This window comes from Dendrobates tinctorius, unplaced genomic scaffold, assembly GCF_039654945.1.
Source record: "Dendrobates tinctorius isolate UK_male_01 unplaced genomic scaffold, ASM3965494v1 ptg000001l, whole genome shotgun sequence".
In the NCBI taxonomy this organism is placed as follows: domain Eukaryota; kingdom Metazoa; phylum Chordata; class Amphibia; order Anura; family Dendrobatidae; genus Dendrobates; species Dendrobates tinctorius.
In genome coordinates, this window is record NW_027361669.1 from 4,855,656 (window position 1) to 4,882,654 (window position 26,999).

Below are 26,999 nucleotides of genomic sequence, written 5' to 3' on the forward strand. Positions count from 1 at the left end.
CTGTTTGCGTCAAGAAGTGGGTCACTCCCCAGTTCTGTTGGATCAGCACACCTTCCCCACCTATCAGCATCATCACCAGCATCACCTCCTAATTTGCCTTCCCTGGGCCACCCCTACAACACAAATATAATTTTATGATTTAAGGAGGTGCAGTAATGATAAATAGCAATAGGGAAAAAAAAAAAAGCTTGTTTGCATTTGTATATTTTTTTTAATAACATAGTTCTTTGTAAGCTTTTACGTCTTATGGTAGTTATAAACCTGCATACACTGTAATGTGCCCCTGAATAATGACAGCACAAACAGAATCGTATTCATGTGAAGTGAAAATACTCTAATGCCATACTGGATTTGCCAATAAATATCAATTCCTATATATTTTTTTCTTTTCCACATAGAAATGTCATTTGAATATTTTACATATAAAGGTGTAAACTTTTCCCCTGGATCATATTCTGAGGAGGCTCTCAACTTTGCAGAAAATGAATTTCAAGTTCTCGATGACGATGTCTATATTGTCACTTATCCTAAGTCAGGTAAGTTTTTTACCTGTTTTTTGACTGTGAACCTTTTTGGAACATTTGCTTTTCGGGATAGGTTTACACTAAAGATTGGCAAATTTATTTGAATAAAATTGAATTCTAGCATTTTACAAATATCCATATTCTCCACAACACAGATTTTTTTTAAAATTCACTTGAGCACCATGGCTCACAGCAGCAGTCGCTGTTTTGCTAAACTTTAGAGGGTCAGCAAAAGGTTAACAAAAAAATGAACCTACTACTAACCTTAGTGGTCACCTGTCTCAGCACACCCACTCCTCTGGTTCCCACTGCCCCCTATCCTAAGGGTCTTTTCTTTCCTCAGTCATGCACTGGTGTCTAGAACATGGCTTCTGGCTGCAAACCGACTTCTGAAGTTACGGCACGTCGTAACTTTGTTCTCTCAAGTTACTACACGCCATGACCTCTAACTGGTTGCAGCCGCAAATCATGTCCTTGAGTGATTACACCAGGCCTCAGAGGTCAAACCGCGTTGTAACTTCATGATATCACATTGTTACTATGCGCCATGACCACTAAGAACTAGTCATGGCCGGAAGCCTTGTTCTGGAGTGAAGATACTGGCCTGCAACTGAAGAGAGAAGAGGACCTTAGGAAAGGATGGGCAGGCAGATCGCACCGGAATTAGCAGAGTGCTGGGACAAGTGAGTGACCACTGGAAAACTGGAAAGGAGAAAGGAGTGGGGAGAAAACAGAAGGCACTATCTAAGCGTAGTGAGTGAATACTGGTACCAGGGAGAATTAAATTGATTCACTCATCTGCATAGGTTGGCAGATAGGCACAACACTAGACGTCACTTGGGTAACACATGGATTCCTTCGTCAGCATGCTGCCATTCCAGTGGACGTTGGAGGAAATGTTTCTTTTTCCAATTATTTCCTTGCCACATGGAAAGAATGTGTGGATGCAGGATCCTGGAAGTCGCTGCCATTTGGATGAAAGAAATTCCAAGAGTAAGCAACAGAGTTTTATCATGGATAAAAAAAAAAATTTTTATTTGATATTTAAAAAAACAAAAAACTGTTTTGTACCTAAATTGTAGCACTCAAACCATAGAAACAAAATATAGGGTTTTAACATGCAATTGTAAATCAGTCTGGTCCTAGGCACATGTGGGAGAGTTTGAAATGATTGGCTTTTCCTTTTGGTAAACTCCATCCATGTGAACTCAGAAATATTTAAATACCCTCTAGAAAGCATACATTCTCAGAGACCTGATGAAGGCTACATTATCCAAAAAGTATTGTATTTGCCATGTTTTATGATTAGTCTCTTTGGTATTTTCTCAATAACCTCTTTATAAATGACCTTGTGGATTGGATTGAGAGTAAAGTGTCAGTCTTTGCTGATGACCCCAAACTTTGTAGATTATTAATATCTGACCTTGACTTACAATAGTGCAAAATGATCTGAATGAGATGACTGGATGGGCAAACACTTGGCAAATGAGGTCTAGTGTAGATAAATGTAAAGTAATGCACCTAGGATGGAGTAATCCTATTGTTGCCTATACATTAACCCCTTCATGATTGGAGGTTTTTTTGCTCCCCGTCTTCCCAGAGCCATAACTTTTTTATTTTTTGGTCAGTATGGCCATGTGAGGGCTTGTTTTTTGTGGGGCGAATTGTACTTTTGAATGACACCATTGTACTTTTTTGTTTAGCTTTTTTACTATGTTCACTAAATGCTAAAACTGACCTGCCATTTTGATTCTCCAGGTCATTATGAATTAATAGACACCAAACATGTCTTGGTTCTTTTTTATCTAAGTGGTGAAAAAAATTCCCAAAGTTTGTTAAAAAAATAAATAAATTGCACAATTTTCCGATACCCGTAGCGTCTCCATTTTTCATGAGCTCGGGTTGGGTGAGGAATTATTTTTTGCGCGCTGAGCTGACAGTTTTAACCCCTTAGTGACAGAGCCAGTTTGCAGCTTAATGACCAGGTCAATTTTTACAATTCTGACCACTGTCACTTTATGAGGTTATAACTGGAACGCTTTAACAGATCCCGCTGATTCTGAGAATGTTTTTTTTATGACATAATGACATATTGTACTTCATGTCAGTGGTAAAATTTCTTCGATATGTCTTGTGTTTATTTATGAAAAAAACAGAAATATGGTGAAAATTTTGAAAGTTTTGCAATTTTAAAACTAAATTTTTATGCCCTTAAATCAGAGAGATATATCACACAAATTTCTTAATAAATAACATTTCCCACATGTCTACTTTACATCAGCAGAATTTTGGAAACAAAATTTTTTTTGTTTGGAAGTTATAAGGGTTAAAATTTGACTAGTGATTTCTCATTTTCACAACAAAATTTACAAAACCATTTTTTTTAGGGACCACATCATATTTAAAGTCATTTTGAGGGGTGTACATGACAGAAAATACCCAAAAGTGACACCATTCTAAAAACTAAACCCCTCAAGGTGCTCAAAACCACATTCAAGAAGTTTATTAACCCTTTACATGCTTCTCAGGAACTAAAGCAATATGGAAGGAAAAAATTAACATTTAACTTTTTTTTGCAAAAAATTTACTTCAGAACCAATTTTTTTTATTTTCACAAGAGTTAAAAGAGAAAATGATCCACAAAATTTGTTGTGCAATTTCTCCTGAATACGCTGATGCCCAAAATGTGGGGGTAAACCACTTTTTCAGCGCACGGCAGAGTTCGCAAGGGAGGGAGCGCCATTTGACTTTTTCAATGCAGAATTAGCTGGAATTGAGATCGGAAGCCATATTGCGTTCGGAGAGCCCCTGATGTTCCTAAACAGTGGAAACCCCCAACAAGTGACCCCATTTTGGAAACTAGACCCATTAAGGAACTTTTCTAGATGTGTGGTGAGCATTTTGAACCTTCAAGTGCTTCACAGAAGTTTATAACATAAAGCCGTGAAAATAAAAAATCATTTTTTCTCCACAAAAATGATCTTTTCGCCCCAAAATTTTTATTTTTACAAGGGTAACAGGAGAAATCATACCACCACAGTTGTTGTGCGATTTGTCCTGAGTACGCTGATACCCCATATGTGGGGGTAAACCACTGTTTGGGCGCACAGCAGAGCTCAGAAGGGAAGGAGTACCGTTTGACTTTTTCAATACAGAATTGGCTGGAATTGAAATTGGACGCCATGTCGCTTTTGGAGAGCCCCTGGTGTGCCTAAACAGTGAAAACTCCCCACAAGTGACACTATTTTGGAAACTAGACCCCTTAAGGAAGTTATCTAGATGTGTGGTGAGCACTTTGAACCCCAAAGTGCTTCACAGAAGCTTATAATGCAGAGCAGTGAAAATAAAATAATCACTTTTTTTTCCTCAAAAATGATAATTTAGCCCGCTATGTTTTATTTTCTCAAGAGTAACAGGAGAAATTGGACCACAAAAGTTGTTGCGCAATTTGTCCTGAGTACGATGATACCCCATATGTGGGGGGAACCACTGTTTGTGCGCATGGGAGAGCTCGGAAAGGAAGGAGTGCCATTTTGGAGTGCAGACGTTGATCGAATGGTCTGTGGGCGTCATGTTGCGTCTGCAGAACCACTGATGTGCCTGAACAGTATAAACCCCCCACAAGTGACCCCATTTTGGAAACAAGACCCCTGAAGGAGCTTATCTAAATATGTGGTGAGCACTTTGATCCCCCAAATGCTTCACAGAAGTTTATAAACGCAGAGCCGTGAAAATAAAAAATCATTTTTTTCCTCAAAAATGATTTTTTAGCCCGCTCTTTTTTATTTTCCAAAGGTTAACAGGAGAAATTGGACCACAAAAGTTGTTGTGTAATTTGTCCTGAGTACGCTGATACCCCATTTGTGGGGGGGAACCACTATTTGGGCGCATGGGAGAGCTCGGAAGAGCTAGACCCCCCAAGGAGCTTATCTAGATGTGTGGTGAGCACTTTGAAACACCAAGTGCTTCAAAGAAGTTTATAACGCAGAGCCGTGAAAATAAAAAAGTCTTTTTGTTTTCCACAAAAGTGATTTTTTTAGTCCCCAATTTTTTTATTTTCCCAAGGGTAACAGGAGAAATTAGACCCGCAAAGTTGGTAAATAGTGGAAACCCCTCAATTCTTGCTTCAACCCTAATCCCAACACACCCCTAACCCTAATCCCAACCCGAATCCCTAATCCTAATTCTAACCCTAATCCTAATTTGCCCTAACCTTAATTCTAACCTTAGCCCTAACCCTAACCCTAGCCCTAACCCTGATTCCAACCCTAACCCTAATTCCAACCCTAACCATAATTCTAGCCCTAACCCTAGGCTTAACCCTAATTCCAACCCTAACCCTAATTCCAACCCTAACCCTAGCCCTAGCCGTAACCCTAACCCTAATGGAAAAATGAAAAAAAGTATTTTCTTTATTTCATTATGGTTGCCTAACTAAGGGGGTGATAAATGGGGGGGTTATTTACTTTTTTTTTATTTTGATCACTATGATAGTTGATCATAGTGATCAAAATGGATGAATGGAATCTGCCAGCCAGTAGATTTGCGGCGGGCGCACTGCTCATGCGCCTGCCATTTTCTTCCGGATCCAAGATGGCGGCGCCCACCGGAGGACGCCGGCAGGACAGAGGACCACCGGGAGAGAATCCAGGACCACCGGGAGGTACAGGGGGGGATTGGGGACCCTTTTTCTCTTTCCTCTGATGTGCGATCACATACAAAAGTGGGGTCGGTAAAAACCGACCCGATTCATGTTCTCTGGGGTCTCGGCTACCCCCGGCAGCCGAGAACCCGGAAAAAATCCGACACTGGGGGTCGCTATTTACTTACTCCATAGCGCCATGAATTAGGCTACTTTCACACTTGCGTTTTTTTGCTGTGCATTTTTTGCGCACACAAATGCATGAAAAAACGCATCATGCGTTTGTGTGCTTTTTTTGCGGGTTTTGGTGCTTTTTTTAAAAAAACGCATGCATTTTTTTGGGCACGTATGCGCACCCATAGACTTTAATGGGTGTTTTGCTGTAAAAAAACGCATTGCGTGCGCATGCTTTTTTTGGGGCAAGTCGGACACACAAAAAATGCAACAGGATGCATTTTGTGTGCCTGAGCGCATACTACAAAAAAACGCATGCGCATACAAACGCGTGTGTATGCGCACATATGTGCACCCATGTTAAAGTATAGGGAAAAAAACAACGCAAAAAAACGCAAGTGTGAAACAGCCTTAACGGCGCTGTGGTTTAAGTACCCTTAATTACCGCCATTAAAAGGCGTATCGGCGGTCGTTAAGGGGTTAATGATACCATTTTGGTTCAGATACGATCTTTTCATCACCCGCTATTGTATTTTAATGCAATGTTGCGTTGACCAAAAAAAATGTAATTCTGGCGTTTTGACTTTTTTTCTCGTTACGCCGTTTAGCAATTCGTTTTTTTATATTGATAGATCGGGCAATTTCTGAATGTGGTGATACCAAATATGTGTGTTTGTTTTTTTGTTTATTGTTTTATTTTGAATGGGGTGAAAGGGGGGTGATTTGAACTTTTATTTTTTAAATTTTTTTTATATTTTTAAAAACAATCCAGAAGTGACAACCATAGAGATCTGCTGGAGACCTCTGGTTGTCATGCCAACCCATTGGTGACCCGCAATAACATGACGGGGGTCACCGATGGGTGGGATTTCCAGCGCACTTGCCGGAAGAGCATGTTAAATTCCACTGTCAGAGTTTGACATTTAACTAGTTAACAGCTTCAGGTGGATTGCGATTCCACCTGCGGTTGTTAGAGGCACATGTCAGCTGTTCAAAGCAGCTGATATGTGCAGGAGAAGATGTGGGCTCAGAGCCGGAGCCCGCATCAAAGGGAAGGTTTCCGACATCGGCGTATTATTACGCCCGATGTCGGAAAGGGGTTAAATGGGAGTATACTCGGGACTACAAAACAGGAGAAGGACTTGGGTAGTCTTGTTACAAGTACACTGAGCAGCAGTACTCAATGTCAAGCAGCGCCCGCAAAAAGCAAACAAGAGTTTAGGATGTATAAAAAGAGAAATAAAATCCCACGATCCCAACGTATTATTTCTCCTTTATAAATCACTGGAGAGGTCACATCTAGAATATGGGATTCAGTTTTGGGCTCCACATTTCAAAAACGATATTCAGAGTTTAGAATAAGGTCAAAAATGGGCAACTAGATTCTTACAAGGGATGGAAGGCCTCTCATATGAGTAGAGGTTGGAAAAGTTGGGCTTGTTTAGCTAAGAAAAAATACGCCTCAGAGGAGATCTGATTTACATGTATAAATATATGTGTGAAGGTGCAAAACACTGACACATGACTTATTTGTTACAAAGACCATACTGAGGACTAGGGGGCACTCATTACGGGTGGAAGAAAGGAGATTCCGGCAACTAAACAGGAAAGGGTTCTTTACAGTTAGAGTAGTCAGACTGTGAAGTGCCGACAATAAGAGGTAGTAATGGCAGACACTATAACAGCTTTTAAAAAAGGGCTGGATTATTTCCTTGATACACATAACATTGCGAGTTGTAGTAAATTAGTGACTAAATACTGCTCCAACAAAAATTATTTTTAATTTTTTTTAATATAGCAAATAAAAAAATGTTGTTTTTTTTATCCATGATAACACTCTATTGATTCCTCTTGGGACAAGTGATGGTAAGGAGAATATTAGCTCTTTTTTTCCCCATGTTATCTCAATTATATTCTGGGGTCTGTTGAGACTCCAGAACATAATGGAGTTCTTTAAATTTGAAGAGAATACTTTCACTGCAAATCAAGTTTCCCGGTAAAATCCACAAATTCTAATTTTTGTCAGATCAGCTCATCTCTAGTTTACACCTAACACTTTAACTTATGATCTAATGGATTTTGACCACTCATGGTAATAGTAGGTAAAGGAGCAAAGCATTTGTTTGGAAGATCAGTTCTAAATTTATGATGATTTCTCATTTGATAATTATCTCACAAGAACAATGTCAGTCCTTTAAAACTGTGCCAGGGTTGACATGATTTTAGATAATAAAGTGGGGCTCCAGTCGGCGACCATACTCTACACTAGTAGTCCCTAAACTTTATTAACTTGAGGGCCACATTTAGCTCTGATAGTGGTGAGTCACATTAGTGGCATGCAATGTCTCCCATTACTGAAATAGAATGACAAGCAAACCTGACCTACAGAATCTTACATGAAGCATACTCGCAACACTATTGCATCCAGGCTGAAGCACCCCACCAAACTATCATCATCGTATCTCCAGCTTACGATACACAGTAGATCTCCACCCCCAGTATATGTGCATCCTTATCTTCTCTTTGGTACAGGAGTATTCCGAAAACTCACCATCTTTAGACCTGCTCTTCACAGCTGTTTGCTAGACTGGTGCTAATGCACCAAGCTGGCAGACATCCATGAGCCACACATCAAGGGACCCTTAGCCACAGGCTGGGAATCTCCCGTCTATACTGTCAATAGGCTATAACATAAGATTAGGCAACAGATTTTTCTACATTAACCAACTGCTAATGTTCCTACTACTTCACTAAATAGCAGGAACCATTGACCTTGTACTTTATTAGTTATGCAGTGAATAATAGAAAAATAGTAATATAAAAAAGAAGTTTACCTTTACAGGGACAAACTGGATGATAGAGATTTTAAGTTTACTGAGGACAAATGGGGATCCCACCTGGTGCAACTCTGTTCCTATCTGGCTACGATCTCCATGGTATGAAACCATAGAAGGACAGTCACAGATCAAGGATGTTGTTTCTCCTAGGGTGCTTACTTCACACTTACCATTCCACATTTTTGCAAAGTCTTTCTTCAAATCCAACGCTAAGGTATGTAAATGACTTAAAAAGAAACGTAAAAATGACACAAATACAGAAATGACTGTAATGCTTTTGGCAGTGATATCCAGAAACAAATAACTCACACAGTGTGCATAATTCATCAGCAGGATCCCCAATACAAACTAGAAATTAAGGGTAGAATCGTTATTGCTCAAGAGAAGCTTGGTAAAAATTAGGCAGTACAGTAAAAAAAATCATTACGCAAGACCAACTTGGAGTTTTAGTCATCTGACTGATACAATTAAAGGGACTTTATCAGCACCTAAATTGTTAGGTATTAATTTATTTTTTTCTTCCCAGCCTTTAAGCCACCTTGCTGACTGGTATATTTAGCACATGTTGTTATTGTTAAAATAAAAAAAAAGTCAAGGGTAACATTGCAACATGTCAGAAGTTTTGATCCAAGTTCGAGTGATGAGGCCCCCAGTGAAGAGTGCACCACTGTGCATTTTTAACACTTTCTTTCAATGATTGGTATATCTAGAAACCCAATGATTTAAATGACTGTCGTGCCACAAGGTGTAAGATTATGGACACTTTAAAGGGCATTTGTTTTGCTTTAATTCAAGCATTTTGAAGAAAAATAATATTTGCAGTTGGGTTTAATTATAATCTTGCCCTGTTCACCACCTACAGGTGCATCTCACAAAATTAAAATATCATGAAAAAGTTTATTTATTTCAGTTCTTGAGGAAACAGAGTACACAATAGGGTGATACCCTATTGAGGGAGAGTAGGAGAGTGCTGGTTACGCTCACCTGATGGAGTTGCGACAGGCACAACTCCTATGTAGGCATGAAGAAAAATAGCTGCTGCTGCTGCTCCATGAGTGGTGGATCCTACAAGAGATATTGGATCCACGTACAAGTGCTTCTCACTAAATTAGAATATCATCAAAAAGGCAATTTATTTCAGTTTTTCAATACAAAAAAGTGAAACTCATATATTATATAGACATTACAGAGTGATCTATTTCAAATGATTATTTCTGTTTATGTTGATGATTAGAGCTTACAGCCAAAGAAAACTCAAAAGTCAATATCTCAGTTAATTAGAATACTTTATAGCACCAGCTTGAAGCATTATTTTAAAATCTGAAATGTTGGCCTGCTGAAATGTATGTTCAGTAAATCCACTAAATACTTGGCCAGGGCTCCTTTTGCATCAATTACACTGGAGCATTAGAAATGGAGCCCATTATATATGGAGCGTTATTTGGGCCCATCATACACTGGAGCATCATCCATGAGGCCCATCATATACTGGAGCATTCCAGATGGGGGACATCAGACACTGGAGCAGCATTTACGGGGCCCATTATACACTGGAGCATTAGAAATGGAGCCCATTATATATTGAGCATTATTTGGGCCCATAAGACACTGGAGCATCATCCATGGGGCCCATCATATACTGGAGCATTCTAAATGGGGCAAATCAGACACTGGAGCAGAATCTATGGGGCACATTATACACTGGAGCATTACAAATGGGGCCTATTTTTATATATAGCATTATTTGGGCCCATAACACACTGGAGCATCGTCCATGGGGACCATCATATACTGTAGCATTATGTAGATCTCATCATATACTGTATGGAACATTATATGTCACCAATTATTCTGTATGGAGAAATATACGGGGCTCATTATTCTGTATGGCGCACAAGGTGTTGGCCATAATACTGTATGGAGTAATATACTGTCCTTTTTTTTAGCTACTGCACAATTTAAAATAGATCAGTCATGTCATGTAAGCAGTGAAGTATTCGTCATTGTACTATACCTATATTTCTGTGCCGTATCGGAGCATCGTGAGTTGTGGTATGTGTTAAAGGGGCGCACTGACATTCTTTGGCCCAGGGCACACGAAAACCTGGAGCCAGCCCTACCCCCCACAACTTTAGCCAAATAACCCCCTGTTTTCAATGCGTAACTATTATTATGAAGCAAATTAAGGTTGACAAGCTTCAGTAATAAGAATTGATGTTTTTGGCATTGAAATGGGCACTGTAGGTGTGTTTACTGTCCTCCACTCCCTGCCAACTTTGCTTCCCCATTGACTTGCATTGGGTTTCGTGTTTCAGTCGGCCTCCGACTTTTCCCTATAGTCGGCCGATTTCGTTCGACCCGACTTTTGCGAAAGTCGGGTTTCATGAAACCCGACTCGACCCTAAAAAAGGCAAAGTCGTTCATCTCTAACAGAGAAGCAACACTGCAGCGCTGATCAATCTGACCAGAAACCACAGGTGGCATCACGAATCATTTCATAAACTTTATCCCCATCAAATTCTACCCCTTTTTACATGACCGCCTGAGGCCACGGACCGGGTCACTGCCACTGTGACATTTCCCATTGAAGTTAACGGGCCCAGCGCTGAGTATCCCACAGCCTCTGGGGCACGTCATAGGAGGAACCAATCTTTTACATAACTGTGGCGCCCCTGCGGGTCCAGTAGCCACAGAGGTACTGCACCTCAGCCAGAGGTGTGGTATCTCACGACCAGGTAAGTTGGGGGCATCTTACCACACTCCTAACACTAGCATCCAACACACACACTAGTTAGTCAGGGCATCTGGGTGTACCCCTCGGGAGGATGGCCTCATCCCAGACTGGCTAGGAAAGAGTGTTGGGGGGTTTAGTGGGGAAGGTAGGAAGAAGGGGAGGAGCTTAGAAAGTGGAGTGAGTGGGTGGAGCTTAGAGAAAGTGTGGGAGATTTGAAAGAGTGAGAACAGTTCCCTCAGGGGAGAGCAAGTGAAAGGGTGCGCTTGGAGCAGCTCCAGTCAGGAGGGACTGCTGGATAGATTGGCTTTGAAGAGAAGCTCCCTGAAAGGAGTGAGATTTCTAGAGTCCCACGCTGATAGCCATCAGGTGGGGGAAGAAATTAGGTAGCAGAAGGGTCTCAGCCCCTAGCGAAGTGAACAAGGAACTTAACCAGCAAGCTGACAGCTGTGGTTGCTGTATGGGCCACAGCGAATCCCACAGTTACCTTCCCAGAAAGGCAGCCACTTAGGATCAAGAAGCCGCCTGAGTGACGAGTTCTGACAGGATCCGCGACAGCTAGCCTGGGATACTGACTGTGAAGGTGCTGGAAAGGGAGAAAGGAGAGGAAACCAGCACAGTGAGACGGCCTAGGAAGGAATATACTGACAGGGAGTGTTGGAGGGGTGTACTCATTTACCCGGGAGTTTATTGAACCCCTGACCTGGAGGACTCAGCACAGAAGTGGGCATCTGTGTGCGCCAGACAGTGAGTAAAGCCCTTTGGAACTGCATTCCACTGAGTCCTTGTCTCCTTTTTACATCCAGCACTCAGCACTGCTACATCCTCCACTCCGCCTGACAACATCACCCCTAAAAACTACTCTTAACAGCCCTGGGACTAATGCTCTACCTGTGGAGAGCCATTTTCACCTCAGCTGCGACACACCAACAGTCTCAGGGGAACAACATAGCAGCGCTGGTCGCCTCTGACCAGACTATCACACGTGGTGTCACGTATTCAACTATAAACCTTTAACCCCCATCTCCTTTTAACACAAATTGCCAAATTTTCATGACCGCCTGGGGCCAAGGACCGGGTCCCAGCCGCCGTGACATCCCCCCATTGAAGTCGACGGGCCTGGTGCCGAGTACCCCGCGGCCCCCGGGACGAGTCATAACCACAACTGAAGAACTGTGGGCTGGCTGCAGTGCTGAGAGAGGTCGGTGTACAGTGAACCAGAAAAACTGCTGGACCATGAGAGACGTGCAGGTGGAAATGTTATGGTTGATCGAGAAGCTTATGGTGTGCTCGTTCTCTGAGATCGGTTAAGGAATAGTATGTTCTGCTTAGAATCGCCCCCTTAGTTTTCCCAGGCAAAAGAAGATATGCAGACATTTTTCCTGGGCTTTCTGAGTGATAGAAGTGTATCCTGGCTCTCTCTTTTCTATAATCACTGCTGATGATCAGCGGATTCCGGCTGTGTGCACACGTTGCGGATTTTGATGTGTTTCCGCAGCGATTTTGGACATGTGGAATTGCATCAAATCCGCACTGTAGTATAGTAGCAATGATAGTCAATGGGAATTTGAGAATTGCTGTGCACATGCTGCGGAAAAATCCACACGGATTCGCTGCGTTTTTTTCAGCAGCATGTCAATTCTTTGTGCGGAAACACAGCGTTTCTGCACCCATTGACCATACATTGAGTAAAGTAAATCCGCACAACAAAAAACGCATGACAATCCGCAACAAATCCACAAGTAATCCGCATCAATTCCGCATGAAATCCGCAAGCATTTTGGCCTGCGTTTTCTGCCAAGAGATGCAGATTCTGTTCGGAAAATTCCGCAGGCCAATCCGCAATGTGTGCACATACCGTAATACAACTATGCATTTGTCTGTATATGCAGCCACCGTGTAGTATATATTGTGCTCTGCAGCCTTATAATGCTCTTTGCACTGCATGCAGATAGATGCATTTCTGTTTAGAGTAGTAGTGCTAGCAGCATGAACTTTGCTCTAGATAGCCTTCATAACTGCATACATGTGTTGTACTGTTACTGTGCAGCTTCTGTTATGTGATTTACTGATGTAATTGTACTCTGTATCAAGCTGTTGTTTGTGAACTGTGCCAGTATTGATATAAGCTGTTTATTTCTTTGTAGTTTTTACCCATTATCGTCCGCTGTTATCGTTCACATCGTCATCTCAATAAATATAGACTTAAGAATCCATACAGTTAGTTTACTGGGAAGTTGACGAGGGTTTAGCCGTAGGCTGAAATCCACACAGCGCAAAACGTGGAGGAAGGCAGAACAGCGGTCGAAGACCTGCGTCTCAATAGTTGGCACAGTAACAGAGGAGGAGGAAGTAGCAGATGCGATTGATGGGGCAGCTGATGGTTGTTGAAGTCAGCTGGTCCGCATTTTAGCACAGTGGGATTACCACAGTAAAGCATGTTGATTGCGAATGTGAATGTTCATACATGTAGTAGTCAAATTATTGCACTTTTTATCTCGACTCTGTTTTTTTTTTAAATTTGGCAGGTTACGTGAGTTGGCTCATCCTTTGCAGTGCCAAAAAAGGCCCAGGCTGGGCAACTCCTGGCACGCCTGCGAGCTGCAGACCCGCGGATGCTGCTGGTCACAGGCACAGTCGTGGCTGAGGATGCATTGCTTATCGTCGCTGCATCACTACGTGTTTGCGACATACGGCACAACTTAACCTCCTCATCTTCCTCCTCAGATGACCTACTCAGCTGTGTGTCTCTATGTACACACCAACTCGGATCTAACACCTCATCATCATCATCCTCTGTGTTATCACATTCCTCGCCTTGGAAATACCCTCCTCTTCTTGCCCTGACAGCACAGTACAGTCCATGTACCTCAGATATCCCAGTCTCATCAAGATCACTTCCCCCCAAGGGTTAACGTCTGATGACAAGGGTCAGGATGCTGTTCAGACCCTACTTCGTCCTGCCTTGGATCCAAGCCCAAAAAATTTTTGGGCATCGGTGCAGATTTCCTACTCTTGACTCTGCGAACCTTTTGAGTACATTTCTGATGACTATGGCATAGAATGTGTGAACAGCTCTTTAGACTCGACCATTTGTGGTTCCGTATAGTCAGTTATACGGTTGGAGAGTTGGGACACGGGGGGAAGCAAGGGGAACTTGGGTGCCACCTCTGTGGACTGTGCTGGGTGTAATGCTGAGGTGGAGGAAGAGGAAGAGCGGCCACTTGAAGCTGCACTTGCCATACAATTGAGTACCTGCTCATTCTGTGCATCATCGACAAAATTTACCGCTGTGTCTGCCAAAGAAAGGCAGTGGTGTAGCCTGTCTAGTAACAGAAGTTGTCAGTTGTCTTTGTATAGGACGTGATGTTGCTTCACTAGTGCTTTCACAAACATTACCACCTACCCTGCTTACACCTCGAACACCATGCCTAATTCCCCTTTCACCACTGCCTCACTTTTTCCCAGTCATGTTGCTCAGATAGCGTGGTAGGAGCACAGTATTAGCAACAAAAAAATAGATTTTAAAATTCTGTACCACATCTGCAAACAGCCGAATTTTAGCGACAGTAAATTCCAAGTTTAAATATGGCGTTCTGTATCATGTTAGTCACAGAAAAAATAATTGTTTGAGTGTGGATGAAGCTTGTATGACAAAGAATTTATGCTACAAACAATTTGAATGTCAGGTCCTCTACTGTATGACACTAGGGACATAAAAATTTGTTGTGGCCTCTGGTTCAGGCCTCTGTAACACACTAGACACTATAAACTATTTTAAAGTCAGGTCACCTACTGTATGACACTAGGAACAGAAGAATTTTTTGGTGGCCTTTGGATCAGGCCTATATAACACACTAGATGCTACAAACTATTTTAAAGTCAGGACCCTTACTGTATGACACTAGGAACAGAAGAATTTTTGTGGCCTCTGGATCAGGCCTCTAGAGCTTAATTTCAACCCAAAAAAATGACAAAGTGTGATATGGCAGGTTGTCTAACTTTTTGCAACTGAAAAATTATAATTTTTTTTAAAGTGCTTAAGGTCTGCAGATAGTTTCATATTGCCACAGCACAAAATGACAAGGTGGGATACAGCAGGCTGTTTCACATTTAGCTAGTGAAAAAATATTAATTAGAATGCTATACTCATCCATGGAGCACAATAGAAGCAGTGCACAACACACTTGTGGGACTTGTACCCAGCTGGCTTTGTCTGTGGACCTCAGTAATGGCCAAAAAAATGCTGGAAGGTAAATTTAACAGCCACACTAGACACTAGCAGGCTACACTATCTTGGCTCATACTCACAAGCGAGAAACTCGGACGAGTCTTGCACATCAATACCCGGCACTGCCGCCGGCACTCAGATCAGAGCGTTCAGCTGCATAGAAATATATGAAGCTAAGCGCTCCGATCCGAGTGCCTGCGGAAGTGCCGGGTAGCGTGGAGCGACTTTGGTCGGATCGGGTTTCATGAAACAAAATTTGTTTCAGATGAAAAAAAAAAGTTGGAGTTTCGTCCGAAACCCGACCCCAATACAAGTCAATGGGAAATAAAAGTCGGCATTGAGCGGATGACATTCATTCACTCAATGCCGACTTTTATTCCCCATTAACTTGCATTGGGATCGGGTTTCGGACGAAACTCCGACTTTTTTTGCCCTGGTCGGATGAGTTCATCTGAAACAAATTTTGTTTCATGAAACCCGATCCGACCAAAGTCGCTCAACTCTAGTGCCGGGTATTGACGTCCGAGTTTCTCGCATGTGAGTATGAGCCCTCTGACTGATATACAACCACCTAACTAACTAGCTAAATCTGGGATACAGCAGGCTGTTTCACATTTAGCTAGTCAAAAATTAGAATGCTATACTCATACATGAAGCACAGTAGGAGCAGTGCACAACACACTTGTAGGACATGTGCCCAGCTGGCTTTGTCTGTGGACCTTAGTAACGGCCAAAAAAAAAAAGGCTGGAAGGTAAATTTAACAGCCACACTGGACACCAGCAAGCTACACTTTCTGACTGATATACAACCACCTTGCTAACTAGCTAAAATCTGAGATACAGCAGGCTTTTTCACATTTAGCTAGTGAAAAAATATTAATTAGAATGCTATACACTAGTTAGCTATCTGACTAATATACAACCGCCTAACTAACTAGCTAAAATCTTGCTGTTAACAGTGCCGGCATCAGGAGCAGCCTCTCTGTGCTGATACAGTGTCAAAGTGGTGCTAAAACAAGATGTCCACTATTTATATGTATAGGGATATGTGATTTCATCAGCCAATGACACAACCCGTTGTGTCAGGACATTGTGGATGTTTCCTGCGTACTGATTGGCTAGCTGCAATGTGCACACATAAAGTTAGGGAAAAAAAGAATGTTTACAAGAACGCCATGCCTCTAAGCTCTGCAAACCCCCTCCCCTCATCAAACACGTGCCAAACGCTCATGATACACAACCATTATCGTTGCTAAAGTTATGATAATACTTTGGTGGCAGCGCAAATATTTTCCAGCACTTTTACCAAATGTTACCGATTTTTTCTGATTTTATAAAATTGTGCTTGTGTTTCTGATCACAAATCTGAATGTGCCGTATTCTTGCCAAATTTATGTTTGCCGATTGTTTTCCGAACAAATTCGCTCATCACTATGCGACACTTGTAGCCCATGTCCTGGATACATCTCTGTGTGGTGGCTCTTAAAGCAATGAATCCTGCAGTAGTCCACACCTTGTGAATCTCCCCCAAGTTTTTGAATTGCCTTTTCTTAACAATCCTTTCAAAGCTGCGGTTATCCCGGTTGCTTGTGCACCTTTTTGTATCACACTTTTTCCTTCCACTCAAATTTCCATTAATATGCTTGGATACAGCACTCTGAACAGCCAGCTTCTTTAGCAATGACCTTTTGTGGCTTACCCTCCTTGTGGAGGGTGTCAGTGACTGCCTTCTGGACATCTGTCAAGTCAGCAGTCTTCCCCATGATTGTGGAACCTACTGAAACAAACTAAGGGACCTTTTTAAATGCTTAGGAAGAATTTTCAGGTGTTTTTTTGTTAGTTATTCTAATTTACTGAGATAAAGACTTTTGGGTTTTCATTGGCTGTAAGCCATAATCATCAACGTAAACAGAAATAAACACTTGAAATAAATCACTTTGTTTGTAATGACTCTATAAATGAGTTTCACTTTTTGCATTGAAGAACTGAAATAAATTGACTTTTTGATGATATTCTAAATTAGTGAGAAGCACTTGTAGGTGGACTGCGCTGCTGGAGTGAATCAAATATTCAAATATTCAGAAATTAGGAGGAAAAAGCTTTTTAATCACAACACGTTTCAACGCCTTTTTCAAGTAAAAAAAAAAAAATGTTTTTTTTTTTCACTTGAATGTTTTTGGCACTGGCCACACTGGGACCAGGGAACTTTAGGAACAGGACTGGCTGCACCAGGACTGGGGGATTTCAGATTCAGGTCTGGCCACTCCAGGACCAGGGGACAATTTTTGAGCACTGGCCACATCGGGACAAGGAGACTTCGGGAACAGGTCTAGCCACACAGGAACTAGGGGACTTTGGATTCAGGACTGGCCACTCCAGGACCAGAGGATTTTGGATACAGGAATGACCACTCCAGGACTAGGGACTACGTTCACACACTGGCACCAGGAGACGAGGTTAGGGGTATTAGCCTCACCAGGCCCAGGGATTCAGATACAGGGCACTGGCCTCACCAGAACAAGGGATTCGGGATAAGGACACTGGTTGCACTGGGACCAGGGATTCTGGTTCTGGACACTGGCCACACAGGGACCAGGGTGTCTCACAATTGCCCTGGTAGAATACCAACTACATAATGACTCAACTCAGTGCTTAGCGACTCCCTAAGAGAGAGGGAGTCTTTTATGCAAGAAGCCTTCCTACTATTGGCTGGGAGCCAACTTGCAGGTGAACTAATTATGATAAATGCCTCTCCACAACAGGCTGAGGACATTTAGCATATGCACATGCTGCCCCTTTAAGAGCTTTAAAACTAGGCATGCCACCTGCAACTGCGGAGCGCATACTAAGAGGAAGAACACCAGGGACCATGCCTAGGGCCGAGGTGGTGAATACGCCAGCATCCTTGCATGGAGGGAGATGGGGACACATGCAAGGGTGCTAGGCATAGTGCTACATTACCCCCCTTAAGCCTACTCTTCTTCAAGGCTGCGAGGACTCTCTGCCGAGAAGTTGGCAGCCGATATCTCTTCACAGACTCTCAGAACTTCTCTTCAAGACTACAACTTCTTCTGTTGACTAGAATAAAAGTGATACATCCATTCTCAGCATAGCACGAAGTGGTCATAGTACCATGAGCTGGGCATTGGGATGTTTCTCTCTATTCATTGAGATCAGCTACCACTCCTGAGGATTCAAGGAGCAGCTGGTTGGTGGATAGCAGAGACTTGGAGGATGCCACCGCCTTGATGCTCTCTTCAGCAGACCCACTAGAGACTGAAGATACCTGCTCTGGGTCTGTCTTCAGCCTTGTCTCCAAGATCACATGTCCACTAGATGGGTGTTTCCTGGGTGCAGATCACAGGTTTCATCATCAGGACTGTGTGGGAACATCGCCTCCGCTTCCCTTTCCTCGGAGACAACAGCACACAGCAATTGGTGACTACCATACCTGGTGGAGAAGATGGCAACACTGTTGGCTGACCTGGACACATGGGGTCCAGACACCTCTTGTGACTCAGCTGTCCCAACCGAACACCACACATGGTCTGCAGAATAGAAATGGTACTTGAGTTTTCAGCTCTGAACGACCTACGGTAATACCAATAATAATCTAATTCACCACACAGTGTGCGGTGAATTAGATTATTATTGGTAATAGGACCTACTGGTCCATTACACCTGCACCTCGCTACTGGACTAGAGTGCACGTTAACCTCTTGGCTATGGTAATACCAGACGGCACAGGGAAGGCAATCTTCTCTGTGAAAAAAGCTTCAATCTGGAGCTCCAGTTTTTCCAACATGATTTGACTGTTTCTGAGTAGGGTTCGTTCTTCACTTCACAACACCCTCATCAGATTTTGGAGCTGTCTGATAGTAATCTAACACTAACTCTTCAAGGTTTGCAGCATGAACTCTCGCTGAACCAAAGCCTCTACTAGCCAAGGATACAGTCACCGTCATTTGTGGAGAGGGAATGCTCTCACCAGGGGCAGCATCTCCTACTTTCCCAATGTTTTGGAGTTTTTTAAACTTTACTGGACAAAGACCAACAGGATGTTCCGCACAACTGCAACGATACTGCAATCCCATTTCATGACTGATTTCCGGCTTCTGTAAAGCCTACCAAGCAAGGTCAACGTTCATGGTTTCTGCATGGTAGCTGCTTCAACAGGCTGGGGAACAGGTGACTTTTGAAAGAACAGAGCCAGATTTGAAAGTCTCCTCACACATGTCACCTGTCTGGTCTGCTCTTGGAAGCTGGGAAGGGAAGTTTTTGCAGAAGATTCTGGGTTCGGCTCATGGACCATGCGCAAGGCCTTCAGGAAAGGCCTGCAGATCCGAGGTAATAGGAGATCCTTTTTCCCATAGGGGAATGAGCCATGCAAGGGCATCTCCTGCTAGGTAGGACATCAGGAATCCCACCTTTGCCCGATCAAATTGCAGACTGAAAACTTCACAGTGCCGCATGCACTGCTCCAGGAACCCATGGCACTGACTGGATCCCCATTGTACTGAGGCGGATGACACATGATAGGTTCCATTCTGGGAGCACAAGTTTCAGGTTGTCCAGATATCAGGGCTTCCAATTGGACGTCTCATGTTATCACATGAAACAAAATTTTTTCCTGGCTCTCTTGCTGGTGCCTCAGCTGCCGACACAGGTCTGAGTGCATTGAGGACTGGGGATTGGGGGGGCCCTGGCCAAGTAAACTGTTACGCCCAACAGTGGTGCATGTGTATTTTTGGACCTACTATGCCACAGGGTCTGGCATGTCTAGGAAGGGACATAGTTAACAGGTTATCTGGTGTTCACTGGAGCTCCTGATGGTGGAGATAGACAGAACTGCAGGGAGCCAACAGGTACCACTTTTAGGCAGAATCTGTACTGACACTGATAAGGGCTATGTTTAGACACACCGATGTAGGATACTGGATCAGTGATTGGCCACACACGGACTGGATTACAATGTACAGACGTTGTCCATGCTGGGACCAGGGGACATTGGGAACAGGACTAGCTGCAGCGGACTTCAGATTCAGGACTGGCCACTCTAGGATCAGTGAACAACGTTCAGGCACTGGCCGCACTGGGACAAAGGGACTTCGCATTCAGGACTGGCCACTCTTGGACCAGGGGATTTCAGATACAGAAAAAACCTAAGTAGTATACACAATGGTCTATCAAAGCAGAAAACCACAAAAAACAAAAAATCTTTAAAAAATACCTTTTATTTGTATTAATTAAAAATTCCAATAAAGACCTAATTATAAGAAATCAGGACAGCTGAGGATCATATAAACCATTTAGCGTAACGTCAGTATAATCAATACTTTTTTCACAAAAATACAACAAATTTCTAAGGTAATAGAAAGTATTTTACCCTTCGTCACCCTTTCTGACAGCGGACTTTAGCCACCCTAAGGATTGGCACCCATAGCGCCCCCTCTCAATGAGGCCTGTCCCTACCTGGCACTAGCTCTTACAAAAGCCAGCAACAACACCCAAATAAAGCACTTAAGTGCTATAAAAATGTAAATAACATCACGCTAGACAGATATTGTCAATAAATCTGATGAACATAAGATTCCTTAGAGTAGATTTATCTAATGTTCATATCTCTAAAGTCTGTCATTAGATATAATAGAGGTCTGATAGCCATTAGGCACTGTATAACTTAACTGGGTATTCACACCTGCAACCAGGTAAAAGAATGAAGATATACATGCTGACAAAACACAGATTAAATAGATGAGTAAAAGCTATCAGCCTGAATCTGTAAGATTTTTTTTGACCATAGAGAATAGAACTCATAGTATTGTCAATTGCAAATACTGTTCATTACCAGTATCATAATGACATATCCATGATAGGATTCATATGATAAAAATGCAAATAGTGCAAACCAATACTGGTAACCGTGTCAAAAAAGTTTATATGGGGAAAACAGGTGATATGTTCCCTTTAAGAAAAATAAATATATTGTCCCCCAACGTGCCCTTATTTTTTAAGTTATCTCAGGAATATTATAACATAGAGGAATGTTCAGATATTCTATGACGCTTAAATGATTTATATTGATATTTGCTCTTTTGTTCTATAGATCATCTATATTATGAGGAATCCTAAGGACATCCTTGTGTCTTTGTTTCATTTTTCTAAAATGCTCTCCCTTTACAAAGATCCCAAAAGCTTTCCAGAGTTCTTTGAAGATTTTTTGCAAGGCAACAGTGAGTACATAGTGTTTGCTACATCGTTTAAGAGAAGCTGTCATCAAGTTTTTACATATGGAGGTAATTATGGCTGTATACAGTGGCATGTAAAAGTTTAGGTACCCCTGGCAAAAATTACTGTTATTGCGAACAGTTAGGCAAGTTGAAGATGAAATGATTTCTAAAAGAACTAAATTTAGAGGTGACACATTTCCTTTATATTTTAAGCAAAAACAAATATATTGTCATTTTTTACATTTTAATAAATGCAAAAAGGAAAATGGGTCTATGCATAAGTTTGGGCACCTGTGGAGATTTGTGTGCTCAGATAACTTTGACTAAGGTTTCAGATCTTAATTAGCCTGTTAGGGTTATGGCTTGTTCACTATCAAGGTTAGGAAAGGCCAGATGATGCAAAGTTCCCAGCTTTATAAAAACCCAGCCTCTTGTAACCTTGTGCCAAAAACAGCAGCCATGAATTTTTTTAATCAGCTGCCTAGCACTCTGAAAATGGAAATAGTGGAGACTTACAAAGCAGGAGAAGGCTTTAAGAAGATAGCAAAGCGTTTTCAAGTTGACTTTTCCTCAGTTCAAAATGTAATTAAGAAATGGCAGTTAACAGGAACAGTGGAGGTCAATGTAAGGTCTAGAAGACCAAGCAAAATATCAGTGAGAGCTACTCATAGGATTGCTAGAAAGGCAAATCGCTTGACTGCAAAGGACCTTTGGAAAGATTTAGTAGAGTCTGGAGTTGTGGTAGATTGCTCTACTGTTCAGAGACACATGCACAAAAATGGCCTTCATGGAAGAGTCATCAGGAGAAAACCACTCCTGCATCCTGCATCCTCAGCAAAAAATTCAGCTTCAGAAGTATGCAAAAGAACATCTAAACAAGTCTGATGCATTTTGTAAAAAAAGTCCTGTGGACCGATGAGGTTAAAATAGAACTCTTTGGCCACAATGATCAAAGGTAAGTGTGGAGGAGAAAGGGCACAGAAATTCAGGAAAAGAACATATCGCCAACCATTAAGCATGGGGATGGATTAATCATGCTTTGGGGCTGAATTCCAGCCAATAGCGCAAGGAACATTTCACGGGTAGAGTGAAGAATGGATTCAATGAAATTTCAACAAATTCTTGATGCAAACATAACACCATCAGTAAAAAAGTTGGAGTTGAAAAGTGGATGGCTTCTACAAATGTAAATATATGCATTTTTTTTACTTTTTTTGGAGATCATTACATCTTCAACTTGCTTAATTGTTCACAATAGCAGTAATTTTGACATGGGGTGCCCAAAATTTTACATGCCACTGTAGGTATTTGTCCCCTCCAAAACGATACCTTTTTAGTATTAATCTGATGTTCCAGTCATGACAAATATAGCATAGAAATGATATGCAAATCAGTTTAGAAGGAGGTGCACTTAGAGCGTATAAGTGTACTTGGAAAAATCAGTCTGATAAATGTTACTTTAGCTGAATAAAACCATTATATACTGTACTAAGACCAATGTCATCATTATACACATTGACCATATTTAGTAGTAAATGCCAGTGCTACACATTGATCTACAGAACTTAAATAGTGGATATAAAAAGTGTTCACACCCCTGATAAAATGCAGATTTTTGTCATTTGTTCAAATTTATTGAGAAATAAACTGAAATCATAGTAAGATTAAGAAGGAAATGAAAAATAACAACATTTAAAATGATTTGGCTGCGTAAAGGTGAACACCCTCTTATAATTGTGCATATGGTTGTGTTCAGAATGGCCAATCACACTTAGGCCGGGATCACACACAGCGAGATACGGCCGAGTCTCGCAGGTTAAAACCAAGCTCTGGCGCCGGCACTCCAGAGCGGAGCGTGCAGCCGCACAGCAATACATGGAGCTGCACGCTCCGCTCCGGAGTGCCGGTGCCAGAGCTTGGTTTTAACCTCGAGACTCGGCCATATCTCGCTGTAGTGTGACTCCGGCCTTACACTTATGTTACATTTGCAGTCAATTAATAACTGCATTCATTTTGGCTGGCTTTACACAGCGCTATGGCAGTCCATTTATGGATCGCGTTACAAAGCGGCATTAATGAAATGTAACGCATCCGTTAACACTGCCATAGACTGACATAACGTGGCGCATCGCTAACGCATGTCAAAATCGGCATGCGATAGCGATGTGCTGTCATGCTGTGACGGTCCCTCGGACGCGGTCACTGCTAGCGCAGATGGAGCAGTTGCGCTAGTGCGATCGCATAACGTGATAAAAAAAGAAGTCGTGTTAGCGCAGTCCGTTTAACGCATGTGTTGAACGGACTGCACTAACGCCATACAGTATATGTGAACCTAGCCTTACAGTGATTTTGATTAATCACATATGAGATTTCACTGCTCTATTAGGATTTTCCTGACATTTTCTTAGTTACATTTTACACCAAATTCATGGTCTGTAAACTGCTAAAAGGATCTCAGTGTTAAAAGTTATCAGTCAGGAGAAGAGTTCAAACAAATTTCCAATGCATTAAGTATACTATGGAACAATATGAAGATGAACATCAACAAGTGGCTTAAATTTTGCAAAACCGTGACATTGCATAGAACTGGGCATTCCTCAAAAATTGATGTGGAACAAAATAATTGGCTCGGGAGGCTGCCAAGAAGCCTACAGCAACATTAAAGACGCTGCAAGAATTTCTGGCAAGTACTAGTTGTGCACTGTATGTTGCAACAATCTACTGTATTCTTCATATATTTACAAAGGAGAACATCCAAGCACGGTTATACTTTGCTACAGTCTACATAGTTTGCAAAAACATGTAGGAAAATGTATTATAGTTTGATGAGACCAAGGGTGAAATATTTGTCCATAATTTCAAAAGTTGTGTTCGGGGAAAAGTCAATATCGTGCAATACTAAAAGAATACTAAAAGAATACCATACCCACAGTGAAGCACGGTGAAGGCAGCATTTTGCACTGGGGCAGTTTTTCAGTAGCTGGAACTGGTGCTCTAGTCAAGGTTAAGGGAATTGTGAACAGTTCAAATATGAGTGAACAAAATGTTCAGAACCCTGGTAAAAAGCTGAAGATGAAGAGGAATTTTGCCTTTAGGACAATGATCCTAAGCACACCTCCAAATCAACAAAGGAATTGCTTTGCAAGAAGAAAAAGAAATGTCTTCATAATCTGTCAGATTTGGAGCACTAAAGTGAGGAAGGGTAGGGAAAGATTGGCAATTCTAAGTGTGCTATGCTGATAGACTCCTACCCAAAAAGACTGAATATTGTCAATAAAGTAATATTTTAAGGGTATGCCTATTTTTGCAATCAAATTATTTTAGTTCTTTATTTTTCATTTTCACCAGAAAAGATTTCAGTTTATTTTTCAACTGAATTATACAGATTAGGTGTGACATTATTTGTTAAAAAAGTTCTGAAATAATTCTTCTTGGAATTACTTTTTTACATGACATGGGATGTGTAAACATTTTATATCCACTGCAACTAAAACCTGTAGTGTTAAATCATGTGTGTTCTTGTCTGATTGTAGCTGTTCAATTTCACTTTTATTTGCCATCCTCCGAAAAGCTCTATGATGACTTCTCCCAACTATGACTTGTTTCTGCTGAATTTGCTGAATCTTTTGGTGCTTGCTTTTCTTGCATGCTTCCTACCAAGGTTCCATTTCCATTATCTTTACAAACTTCCCATCTTTATTTCCCTTTATCAGTATCTTTTTGCTGCTTCTTTTAACCCCTTCACCCTGAAGTTTGTTTGCACCTTCTTGACCAAGACAATTTTTTCATTTCTAACCAGTGTCTCTTTATGAGGTAATAACTTTGGAACGCTTCAATGGATCTTAGTGATTCTAAGCTTATTTTCTCATTACATATTATGCTTCATGACAGTGGTAACATTTGTTTAATACAAATGTGAAAATATCAAAATTTGGTGAAAATTTAGCAATTCTCAAACTTTTAATTTTTATACCCTTAAATCAGAGAGTTATGTTACACAAAATAGTTAATTGATAACATTTCCCCCATGTCTACTTTATATCAGCACAATTTTTGAAACATAGTTTTTTTTTATTAGGAACTTAGAAAGTTGACCAGCGATTTCTCATTTTTCCAAGATCCAAGAAGTATCGTTTCTCCTTGCGGAGATTGACATGCTAAGCCGAGGGGCAGTACCCCAAGACACAGTGTCTGCAAATTGAGATTCTGGTTTGGCTTTTATCCTAAGTCATGTGACAAGGCTCATTAAAGAGTCGACATTGACTTTTAGGATTGCTACTTCTTATAGGTGGCACTAGAGTTCTAATCTTCTTCCTCTCTGAAGAGACAATTTGCATATTTCCCAGTGGAGCATTGCAGTTTTATGTCTCCTCATCTCAGGATGCTTAGCATGTCAATCTCCGCAAGGAGAAACAATACTTCTTGGATATCAGTCAGACGCCTCTCACACAGTCAAACCAGATCTCACACTTTGCACTGACGAGAGGCAGTACCCCGAAACACAGGGTTTGTAAATTGACATTCTGGTTTGGTTTTTATCCTATGTCATGTGACAAGGCTCGTTAAAGGGTTGACATTGACTTTTAGGATTGCTACTTCCAATAGGTGGCACTAGAGTTCTAGTCCTCTTCCTCGCTGAAGAGACAATTTGCTCATTTTTCCAAGAAAATTTACAAAACCACTTTTTTAGAAACCACATCACATTTGAAGTGATTTTGAGCGGTCTATATGACAGAAAATACCGAAAAAGAGACCATTGTAAAACTGCACCCCTCAATGTGCTCAAAAAATATTGAAGAAATATATTAACCCTTCAGGTGCTTCACAGGAATTGAAGCAATTTGTAAGGAAAAAATGAACATTTAACTTTTTTCACAAAAAATTTATTTTAGACCCAATTTTTTTTTTATTTTTACAAGGGTAACAGGAGAAAATGTACACCAAAATTGTTGTGCAATTTTTCCTGAGAATCCCAATACACCATTTGTAGGGGAAAACCACTGTTTGGATGCATGGCAGGGCTCGGAAAGGAAGGAGGGCCATTCGACTTTGAATTCAAAATTTGCTGGAATCATTAGTGGGTGCCATGTTACATTCGGAGAGTGCCTGATGTGCTTAAAGAGTGGAAACCCCCCACAAGTGACCCCATTTTGGAAACTAAACCCCTCTAGAAACCTATCTAAATGTGTTTTGAGCACCTTGTACCCCAAGGTGCTTAAAAGAAGTTTCTAAAGCTGATCCGTGAAAATAAAAAAAATCACATTTTTCCCATAAAAATGTTCTTTTGGCCACAATTTGTTTATTTTCGCTAAGGTTACAATTTGTTGTGCAATTTCTCATACATATGCCGATACCCAATATGTGATAGAAAACTACTGTTTGGGCGCACTACAGGCTTTGGAAGGGAAAGATTTGGACTTGAGGGCGCAGAATTTCTTTTGTGTGGCAATGAGCAATAGCGCTTTATGAGAACCTTTGAACTACCAGCAACGTCGAAGCACTGTATATTTCTGTTAGCTTATTACAGACCAGACTTGTGACTTGATTTTTTTGTGGATTGAGTTGAAACTTTTATTGGGAACATTTTGCATAACTTTTGGTATCACATTTATCTAATGCTCTGCACTGAG

At 41.4% G+C, this 26,999-nt stretch overlaps 1 protein-coding gene across 1 annotated transcript in view; it reads left to right on the forward strand.

Moving 5' to 3' along the window:
• Positions 1-266: 266 nt before the first annotated feature.
• The window catches only part of LOC141055576 (sulfotransferase 2B1-like), a 79,555-nt gene continuing 52,822 nt past the window's right edge, over positions 267-26,999 (forward strand). Inside the window, exons 1-3 of the mRNA XM_073552558.1 lie at positions 267-536; positions 8,183-8,391; positions 21,246-21,372. Coding sequence (XP_073408659.1) covers positions 401-536; positions 8,183-8,391; positions 21,246-21,372 — 472 coding nt within the window. The 5' untranslated portion in view covers positions 267-400. The remainder of the gene's footprint in view (positions 537-8,182; positions 8,392-21,245; positions 21,373-26,999) is intronic.